Raw genomic sequence first — 10,732 nt, 5'->3', positions numbered from 1 at the left:
AGCTGGAGACTCATGGGGTCTCTGCACAGCCCTCAGGTACACTGCAGAGCCCTGTAAGCATGATACAGACATTGTGGGTTCCTTACAGAGCCACATGGGGCCCATACACCCCCCACAGGGACTCTGCACACCCTGTGTGGACCTTGCATAAACCCATGGGAACCTTTCACATCCCTATAGAGGCATGTGCAGCCCATGAGGACCTTGCACAGTCCACGGGGGAACTACAGCCTACAGATACCTCACACACCCCTATGGGGACTTCGCAAAAGAGCCTGTGAAAGAGCTCCAGCTCCCACTCAAGCCAAAGCACTGACTCAAGGTCAGGTTTCTCCTCCTCCTCCTGTTGTCCCATGGATCTGAGCCCTGCTTCGGGTCCCCCAGAGCCTGGCAGGAGAGAAATGGGATCCCAGAGCAAGGGCCATGGCCTGGCCTTGCTCACTTGTGCTCTGAATGTTGGGGTCCCTTCAAAGGCATCCTGGGTGGGCAGGAGCACCAGGGTTTGGGCACATGTGGAGGATCATATGTTTTTGGGGTGGAAAGTCTAGCACAGGAAGCCTTGGAGCAATCACTGGGATGGGGTAGAGCTGGGACTGACTCCAGTGTCTGGCAAGCCACCAGACTTTTCCAGCCAGGGCATGGCCGAGTGGGTGCTGGGGGCCCCGCCAGCCCCACACCAGCCCCTCCAGGCCCCTGCGTGCCCAGGGAGATTAAGGTCAAGCCACCCTGCTAATCCCAAGGGGGGGTTAAGACGTGAGTTTGTGCCCACTGCCACCCCCCAAAGCTGCACCCCAAGATGCTGCAAGTTGTAGGACCCCCACAGGGCACCCTAGGGGTGTCCAGGCAGGGCTGAGAGGCTGCAGCTCAGCCTTGGGGTGGGAGGAGTCTCTACAACAGGCTCCAGCTAAGCTTCCAGTGCTGGTGGGCACTAGGCACAAGCTCCTTACAGATTCCTGCAAAAGACTTCAACCTCCTGAACCCTGTGGGAACTGCAGGGGCACTTGGCTCTGCTCTCCAGCCCTGGCAGAGCAAGTAGCCCAGGCGATGAACCTGCTGCAGGCTTTTGGGGGTGCTGATACTGCACCCCAGCTGCTGCAGAGGCTGGCACGTCTCCAGCGCCTCGGCTGCAGTTGCGCAAGACTGAGGTCATGCAGGGAAGGTGGTTGCAGAGCGGGGGAGGAAGTGGTGGCTGGGGATCCTGTTTTGGGGCTCATGGCACCAAACTCTCACACACAACTGGGAAGGGGAAGGGGCCAAGTTCCACAGGAGAAGTAAGGTCGGCAAGCACCAGCTCGGCCAGGCTTTCTGGCAAGGGAAATTCCAAGAGGGGAAATGCCATAAACCAGAATTTGGGAAAGCTGGGTGGAGGGGACACGCATGCAGCCTGGCGCCACGGCTGCACCCCAAGCCTCCTCCTGGGACCCCCCAAATCCACAGAACATGGGAAGCCAGAGCCAGTAGCACTCATCTGGGATGGGTCAAGAGAGAGGGCTGAGACAGGAATAGGCATGCAGGGATGGAGTGTGGGTATGGGGGTGCAGGGATGGGGTGTGGGCATGGGATGCAGGGATAGGGGATCTAGAGGTGTTGAGATGGGGGTGCAGGGACTTGTTGCCAAAAGCTGAGAGCAAAACTGAGTTCAAGGGCCCCAGTGTAGTTATAGGGGCACAGGAAAGTGCCAGGAGAGGGGTTGGATGTAACAACAACGAAGGGGCAGAGGGGTGTCCCCGCACCTCCTGGGGATGGGGGTGTCCGTGGTGTGGGTGGGTAGGGAGAGGTAGTGCCCGCCCTCCATACGCGGGGCCATGTCCGTGTCCCGCTCTGGGGGGGTCTCGGGTTCCGCAGCCCCGTGTCGGTCCGTCAGGGTCTGTCGGTGCGGGGGGGGTCGCGGACTGCCGAGGTACAGCCGTAGCCATGGCGACGTGAGCCGGATGCGGGGCCGGGGGATGCTGCTCCCGCCCGCCCGCCGCAGGTCGGTACCGCCGCACCGCGACCGGGGCCGGGGGCGGCCGGGGGGCCCGAGGGCATCTGGGGAGGCTCCGGTGGGCGGGAGGGCAAGCGGGAAGGAGGAAGTCGCCATAGTGTGGTTGGGCTTGGGGGACCCCCAGCGCTGATGCTGCCAGCCGGCAACAAAGAGGCCGAGGTCCCGTCCCTGGGGAGACTCCTCGGCAGCCCCCGGGCAGCCCCCTGCACTCCCTGCTTTCACATTCCTCTCAAAACACCTTCCCCCCGCCCCTTTCCCCTATCTCCTGTGCACACCTCCTCCACCCCGCAACTCCCCCCCGTGCATCCTACTCCCTCTTACCTGCACCCCCCACCCTTTGTACGGAACACCCCCATCGATACAATCGTCTCCCATTTCCTCTTGCATACACCCCCCAAATTCCTCCCCTTCATCCTCTCATGTTCTAAGTCCACACCCCCACTCCTTCCTTGCCTTCCATCTCTCCCCCCCCCCACACACACACCCTGCTCCAGATCCGGGGGGTTGAAAGAGCTTACTCCAGGCTGAGCTGCCCCAGCCCCTCCTGGCTGTTGGGAGCATTGCTGCATCCCCCACACCACAGGGATGCTCCTGGGATGTGACATGGGCAGGGGATTGAAGTCCGTCTGCATAGGACTAAACTCTTCTCTGCTGTGAGAAATTGAGGCAAAGGAATGTCTGAGCAGCTGAGAGACCCGCAGCAGCTTCACACCTGCACCACATCCATCACAGTTCACCTTGCTGAGCACAAGGGCTGCACCTGCCTCCATCCCGTGGCAGGTGATGTGCTTTTTGAAGGGAGTGTGCACATTCATTAACGGCACAATATTCCCTGGCTCAGAGGGAATCCTCCAGGAGGAGGAGACCCAAGCAGGAGCAAGACCCATCAAGCCACAGCTGTGGTCAACCTGAAAGCACAGGGGAAACAAAACCACCCCAGTGCTGAGAGACTCTTGGCAGCACATCACTCCCATGTGCCAAACCCCAAGAAGACTGTAAATTACATCCCCCTACCAATGTCCCCAGACAACTGTGACCAGGGGACCCAAAAAAGAGGAGAGACAGGGCTGAGAAGGGATTCCAGCTTTCCACACTGCTGCAGCAGCCTCAAGGCTGCTGTCGCCTCACATCCTGTGTCAGCCCTGGCTCATACTGGGGAACACTCTGGCGGTTTTCCTCAGCCCCACCACAGCCCCAGTCAAGCCTTCAGCCTCGCCAAGGATCCTCTGCTCCCTTTCCCATCCCTCCTCCCCCTTCGCAGCCTTGGTGGCTCTGGCCCAGGGCAGAACAATGCAGCTGGTCCAAGGCTCCGTGCAGCCCCGTCCCTCAGCCAGCCCTTCGCCAAGTGGGAAATCCGGGGCAGAGTAACCTACTTTCTCTGCTCACAAGGAGCTTCTGTCCCAGCCAAGCAAGGTGGTGAGGACAGCGCTGCCCTCCCAGGGCTACATGTCCCGGTGGGCTGCTGTGGGGACGGGAGAGGCAGGTAAGGAGACCCCAGCAGGGCAGGATGCTCCTCAGCCCTGTCCAGAGGGATATTGGGGTACCTCAGGTATGGCTGTGATGTTGAGGAACTCCAGGGCTTTGGCTTTGGATAGTTTCTTGCCTTACAGCCGTCCCAGAGCAGCCTGGGGTTAAGGATGGAATCTACAGGGAGGCACGTTCCTGGAACAGCTGCAGGAGCTTTGTGGAGGGAGTGCTCGACCCCATGGGGCTGTTTGTGGGGAGCAATGCTCAGCCCTGGGGTCGGCTTTTCTGGGTGATGCTTGTCCCCGTGGGGCTGGCTTTGGGGGTGATGCTCAGGCCCACTGTTGGTCCACACGATCGGCAGGACAAACGCCATTGTTTTCCTCACGCCAAAGATTTCCCCAGCAAGCAAACCCAGGCATCCGAGCGCATCTCTCCCCACACGTCAATCCCTGGGTAGCAGTCAGAGGAGCAGAGCTCCCTGGTTCCCATCCCAGCTGCCTCCACCAGGCTTCGCTGCTGTCCTTGCGGGGGTGCGAGGCGGAGAAGGCGAGCGCAGGCGCCCACTGCCCCAACCTGCCGGGGCTCGTCCTCTTCCAGCAGGACTTTCAGGTTCCCGCAGCCCCGGCGGAGCCGCGCAGGGTTGGGCTGGGCTGGGCCGGGCTGCAGCGAGCCCAGCACGGGCCGGGCTGGCAGCGTGGCAGCACGGCCACCCTTCAGCTGGACACAGGGCATGGGCCCACGCGAGTCCCGTGGCCGCGGCCGTCAGGGCTCGGGGGTCTGCCTGGGGCCCATGCTCCGGGGCTGGAGGTGAGCGGCTCGGTCCTCGCTCGCCAGAGAGGTAATGCCGCCCGCCGGGGACACGGTGACCATCAGCAAAGGGGTCCTGGGGACCGTGAGGTTCTTGAGACATGGCTCTTTCCCCAGCGCTTCTGGTGTGAGCTGCAGAAAGAGCTGGAAGGAGGGGGTTCCCATGTGTGTTCCTCCCCGTTTTGCGGATGCTCTGATAATTGATAGAACCAATGAGAGGAACCCCTGATGGGGACAGGCTCTGAGGGCAAAGGCAGGAGCATCTGGACACCTCTGTGCCGGGGTTCCCGGTGCAGGAGCCCCAGAGGATGAGGGCACGTCTCTACCTGTGCCACATGTTGGTGCAGGAGCCCCGCAGGGCGAGGGGACATCTCTGACTGCCGGTGTAGCAGTAGGAAGTTGGTGCCCAAACTGGGGGGGCCACGTGCGGCTCGACGCGCTGGGGACACCCCATCCCCCACCTCTCTGCCGGGTGCCGCTTCCCCTGTCTTGTTTCCGCCCGGTGAAGTGGCACGCAGCCCAGCAGCGTGTGCCCTCACCCTCACCCTCCCCGCAGGGATGGTGGTGGGACCCTCTTGGGGCGCATCCCTGCCGCCCCCCGCCATGCCCGCTGCCTTTCGCCTGCTCTGTGGGGTGATGGTGCCGGCTGCCATGCTCTGCGCAGAGTCCCTGCCCCGCGTCACCTTCCCCGGTGGTGAGTATGGCACTGGGAGCAGGAACACCGGGAAGAGCTGGGACAGCTGGGGAGGGGGACACACAACCTCTGCGTGGGCGTGTGTCCATCCCCAGGGTTGAGCATCCAGCATCGGGAACCTTGGGGTGCCCCCCATCATAGCCCCCCTGCCCCATCACTGACCCTCACGTGGGGCTGGAGACAGTGCCCATGGCTGCAGGTGATGCAGTGGGGGATGAGAGCAGATGAGGCTGCTTGGCACCCCAATACCCAATGGGCCAGATCCAGCAGCATTTTTGTCACCCACGTCTACCCAGGGTCTGCTCAGGGTCACTCTGGAAGGAGGAAAAGCTGCCTCTGGAAGGGACAGGGCACGGCATGTCCAGCTGAAAGGCAGGTGGCAAAGCAGGAGCTCGGGGGAGCTGTGATATGGCAATCGGGCTGCAAGAGGGTCTGTGCCCCACAGCAGCGTTGTGCCATTCCAGCCCTGACTGCGCTGTCACTTCCGTTTCCCCATGCAGCCATGCCCAGAACAGCAAAAATCCCCCAGCCTGGTGGGGATGAAAACGAATCTGCAGGCCCTGGCTGTGCCCAAAGGCACCCTCGGGGCTGGTGACTCCCTTAGTCTGGCTCCTCAGGGGCTTGTAATCCCTCCAGGGTGGCACCCTGGGGCAGTGCATCCCCCAAATGTAGCACTGCCCTTGGCCATGGCCCCAAAGCATCACAGGCACAGCTTGGGGGGAAATGCACCCCATTTCTGGGGGTCTGCAGCTTGGGGATGTTCAGCTCTTGCAGTAGGACCTGAAGGGGACAGGGGGAGGTGGGAACCTGGAGGGCAAAGGGGTGATGGTGATGTGGGAGCTGAAGGGGAAGAACTGCACCGTGTGAAATGTAACGTGAGCCACAATGGCAATTGCTGCCACATCCGCAGCAAATGACGGTGGTGGTGTGTGTGTGACCCCTTGGCCCCCACCATCCCCTTTACTCCTGCCAGGGGACCCCCGGCGGACCCTCACCCACTTCAGCCAAGACAACGTCTCCCATTATGACATCTTCCTCCTGGATGAGAGCAAGGAGGAGCTGTACGTAGGGGCACGCGACTGGGTGCTGGCTCTCAGTCTTGGCACCCCTGGCAGCATCCATGCCAAAGCCTCGGTGAGCAGCCACCACTTCTGGGGAGTTGGGGGAGGGGGCGCCTCCGCTGTGTTTCAGTTTCCCCATGGAGCTGGGCTCAACAGCTCAGGAACATCTTCATTCCCTTTGCAGTTGATGTGGGGACCCACAGCCGAGAAAACCTCTGAATGTGCTTTTAAGAAGAAGAGCCAAGAGGTGAGATGGCCCTTTGAGGGCTCAGGGGTCCCATAAAGCCACTGGGGTGCTCAGCATCCACCTCTGCTCTTTCCCTCTTAGACCGAGTGCTTCAACTTCATCCGAGTCCTGGTGGCCCTGAACCAGACCCATCTCTATGTCTGTGGGACCTACGCCTTCAGCCCTGCATGCACCTATATTGTGAGTGTCCTCCCCAGGATAGGGTGCAGCAGGTCTCTGGGCAGGTTGTAGTGTTGCTGTGAGAACCCACAAAATATGGTCCCAGAAGTGAATTGCATCATGGGTTGTCCCCAGAATGGGGGTGCCGGGTATCCCCCACAAGGGACATCTTTGTGTCCCATCTGCTAAAGAAACCCTTGGTGATTGTCACTCAGCTGCCAGCAACTCTTCCTCTGGCAGGGAAACCCCAGTTTTGGGTTCCCTCAGGTGACTAAAGGCTCTCTGTCGCTGCCTCAGTTTCCTCTGTGCTGAGCACATAGTGGGGACTGCCACTCCCCAAAATGAAAATGAAGGAAGGTGATAGGAGTTGGGTAGCCCCAGCATCCTCTGTCATCATCCCCTGTCATCATCCCTGCACCCACCTTGAAGACACCCCATGTCTGCAAGATATTCCACAGTCATTCCCTACAGATTTGGGGTTGTTTTCACTTCTTTGGCTGATTCTTCTCCCCTTATCCACAGCACCTGGAAAACTTCACACTGGTGTCCAGTGGCAGAGGACAGCTCTTTCTGGATGGGAAGGGCCAGTGCCCCTTTGACCCCCAGCACACCTACACGGCCCTGCTGGTGGGTGAGTATGGGGCCAGTGGCCTCACGGATGGACACCCATCCCTGGGATGGAATGGAGGGTGAGGGTGAGGGGTCCTTGCTGAAGCTCACCCCCCCATTCTGTCCCTGGGCAGACGGAGAGCTCTACGCTGGCACCATGAACAACTTCCAGGGCAACGAGCCCATCATCTCCCGCTCACTGGGCACCCGCACCCTGCTCAAGACAGACGCCTTCCTCCGCTGGCTCTCGGGTAAGCAGAGGGAAGGTCCTGGGGAGGATTCCTGGGGAGGTGCGTGCAGCCCAGCCTGGCTCCAGCTCCTCACCCACCTGCCCTGGCTGTGCCTGTAGCTGATGCTGCCTTCGTGGCCTCCTTCAGTATACCTGGGGACAACAAGGTCTACTTCTTCTTCGAGGAGACAGCGGATGAGTTCGACTTCTTTGAGCGGCTCCTGGTGCCACGGGTGGCCCGGGTCTGCAAGGTGTGTGCAGGGGTGACAGCAGGGAATGATGGTGGGCTACAATGGGGATACAGTGATGGGGGATGATGACCATGTGGACAGTGACAGGAGACGATAATGGGGACGACAGTTGTACTTTGATCAGCATCAGTGATGGGGGACAATGACTTGGGATGATGACACCGTGATGTGGGACAATGACAGGGGACAAAGGGAGTAACCAGGTCTTGTCACCTTGGTAATGAGCATGCTGTGGCTCTTGCAGAGTGATGTAGGGGGGGACAAGGTGCTGCAGAAGAAGTGGACAACTTTCCTGAAGGCACAGCTGGTGTGCTCCCAGGCTGGCCGCTTCCCCTTCAATGTCATCCACCATGCCTTTGCCCTGCTACGCCAGGATGGCCGCGCCGACTTCTATGCTGTCTTCACCTCGCAGTGGTGAGTGCCCAGGGGTGTGGAGGAAGTCCTGGGTCCTGTGCCCACTGCTCACCTGGCTGTCCCTCTCTGCAGGCAGGCAGGCAGGGCAGGCAGCGCTGCCGTCTGTGCCTACAGCCAGGAGGATCTGGAGAAGGTCTTTGAGGGCAAGTACAAGGAGCTGAACAAGGAGAGCTCTCGCTGGACCGTCTACAGTGGCCCCGACATGAGTCCCCGGCCTGGCAGCGTGAGTGCTGCCCACTCAGGGGGACTGGACTTTCCAGGGGACGATGCTGGTCCCCAGGAGATGGGGTCTGTCTATCCCAGTTTGTCCCGTGTGCTTGCACTTGCAAGCAGGATGAGAAAGAAGGGTCCCTCTGCATCCCACTGATGCTGGCACAGGGCAGTGCGGTGATGCAGCACATCCTGCAATCCCCATGCCTCAGTTTCCCACGCCAGCACAGACTCCTTTCTCCCTCCACAGTGCTCCATGGGACCCTCCTCGGACAAAGCCCTCACCTTCATGAAGGACCATTTCCTGATGGACGGGAAGGTGTCACCCATCCAGGGGGAGCCTCTCCTGGTGAAGTCAGATGTGACCTACACACGCATCGCAGTACATGAGACTCGCGGTGTCTTGGGGATCATATATCGTGTCATGTTCCTGGCCACAGGTGGGTTAATATGGGGGTGCCCACAGAGTCACCCCTCCAACCCTTCCCTTGGCTCCAAATCCTAAGTGGTGCCCCTTGTGCCCCACAGATGAGGGCCTCCTGCACAAGGCAGTGGAGCTGCCTGGAGGTCCCCACATTGTGGAGAGCATCCAGCTCTTTGCAGTGCCAGAGCCAGTGAAGAACCTGCTGCTGGCCCCAGGGAAGGTAGGGCAGATGTGATCACCCAGACCACTCAACAACCATCCAACCCCGGCACCGGAGGCTGGGGGGAGGAGGCTCAGCCCTGCGCCTCTCCCTCCCCAGGGCGTCCTCTATGTGGGCTACTCCAGAGGCGTCCTGCAGATCCCACTGGCCAACTGCAGCCTGCACCGGAGCTGCGCCGAGTGCGTGCTGGCACGGGACCCTTACTGCGCCTGGCACAGCCCCAAGGGCTCCTGCCTGCCTGCCCGCTTGGCCACTGAGGATGCGTGAGCAGCGGGACAAGAATGGGAAGGGGGTGTGGAGGTCATTGGGATGCTGACCCCACTCTCTGGCTGCAGGAGTGCGTGGCTGCAGGACGTTGAGACAGGGAGCCCGGTCACCACATGCCACCGTGGGAGGAGTGCAGCCATACCCCGGTCCTGGGGGGCACCAGAGGATCCTGCCATACAGGGTTGAGTATGGGAGCACAGCAGGGTGGGGCACATGGGGTTGGATGAGGCACATGGAGTGCGCCACGTCACCCTGTTCTCTGCACCCACAGGGCTCAGCCCCCAGCTGAACACCGTGGTCCAGCTGCCGTGCCCCCACCACTCTGCGCTGGCCACCTACAGCTGGCAGCAGCCCAGGAGTGCCCAGGGGCACACGGTGCTGCTGCCCGACCACACACTGGTGGTCATGATGCAGCAGGGAATGGCCGGCACCTACAAGTGCCAGGCCACAGAGAACGGCTACACCTGGACCGTGGCTCACTACCAGCTCAGGGACTCTGGGTTGGATGAGGGGGAGTTGACCTCTGGCACCCGCCAGTCATACTGGCCACAGTTTGTCACGGTGACAGTGCTACTGGCGGTGACGGTGACCGTGGCTGCCTGCCTGGCCCTCCTGGCCTACCTTGACCAGCTCAAAGCTCGGAGCAAGGTGAGGGGCTGCAGCACACCCCACAGTCCCCCATCCCGCCACCGGGAGAAGGTGCCCCTCAATGGGGACACCAGAGAGCCCCCAGCACCTGGAGCAGCCACTGAGGAGGAGGAGGAGGATGAAGGGTCTCACGCTTGCTGCCTCCAGCTTGATGGGGACATCGACGTTGACAACAACCGACTCCACGTGCCAGCAGAGGACACAGCATGACACTGCCAGTGGGTCAGGAAGACCCTGGGGAGGAGGGATATGGAGAAAGGTGTGAATGTGAAAGAGTTTTTGTTTGGTTGGGGTTTTTTTTATTTAATACACCTGTTTTAACCTAAGGTTCACATTCAGGGGGAGGGGGTGAAATAGGCCCTGGGAGCAGCAGGGGTGGGATGGGGGGAGTAGGATGGGGAGAGAGTGGAGGGAAAAAGAAGGTCATGGGGACAGGCAAAGGATGTGGCACAGAGGAGAAATGTGGCTGTGGGGCAAGGACATGTGGTGGGGATGACTGGAAATGGTGGATGCTGATACCGCTATTACCCCAGGAAAAAACCTGAGGTCCCATAAAACCGTCAACATGGGCAAAGCTGTGCTCAGTGGGCTCACAAGCCAACCCCATGGGCACTGACCCTGCGCTGCCACCCACCCCTCAACACTGCATGATCCCGACCCTTGGGTCCCCAGGGTGGCTGAGCTCCCCACTTCTCCCCAGTTATCCCACCCACCTGCCACGCCATTGCCAATGTCTTTGATCTGCCTTTTTAAAGTCAAACCAGTTGTAAGTTTTTCTGCTTTTTTTTTTTTTTTTTTTTTTTTTATTAAAGAAGGAAAACTCAGTGCCTCACATTGCTGGGTCCATGGGGCAGCCCCGGGGGGGTTTGGGCAATGTGCGTGGGGATGTGCAAGGCCTGGGCCAGGGGAACACGTATGGACACGCGTGAGCGTGTAGGGACACTCGTTCCTGTGCAGAGTGCCCCAGGAGTGCAGGTGCGGGGAGAGACGGGGAGAGTGGAGGACAACTCTCTCACACTCGCCCATCACTCCTTTCCCGTG

At 60.4% G+C, this 10,732-nt stretch overlaps 1 protein-coding gene across 1 annotated transcript; it reads left to right on the top strand.

Annotated features, from left to right (window-relative positions):
* Positions 1-4,735: 4,735 nt before the first annotated feature.
* SEMA4A (semaphorin 4A) lies at positions 4,736-10,515 on the top strand. Its single transcript, XM_066337744.1, has 14 exons — positions 4,736-4,952; positions 5,926-6,086; positions 6,198-6,260; positions 6,342-6,440; positions 6,942-7,050; positions 7,163-7,279; positions 7,378-7,508; positions 7,753-7,922; positions 7,995-8,145; positions 8,383-8,572; positions 8,661-8,776; positions 8,876-9,039; positions 9,112-9,224; positions 9,315-10,515. Exons 1-14 carry the CDS (start codon positions 4,817-4,819, stop codon positions 9,899-9,901), a joined length of 2,307 nt encoding a protein of 768 aa, XP_066193841.1. The 5' UTR covers positions 4,736-4,816; the 3' UTR covers positions 9,902-10,515.
* Positions 10,516-10,732: the final 217 nt, after the last annotated feature.

This window comes from Sylvia atricapilla, chromosome 30 (assembly GCF_009819655.1).
Source record: "Sylvia atricapilla isolate bSylAtr1 chromosome 30, bSylAtr1.pri, whole genome shotgun sequence".
Classification (NCBI taxonomy): Eukaryota; Metazoa; Chordata; class Aves; order Passeriformes; family Sylviidae; genus Sylvia; species Sylvia atricapilla.
The sequence above is the reverse complement of the archived record's forward strand: the minus strand, read 5'-3'. Positions and strand labels throughout refer to the sequence as shown.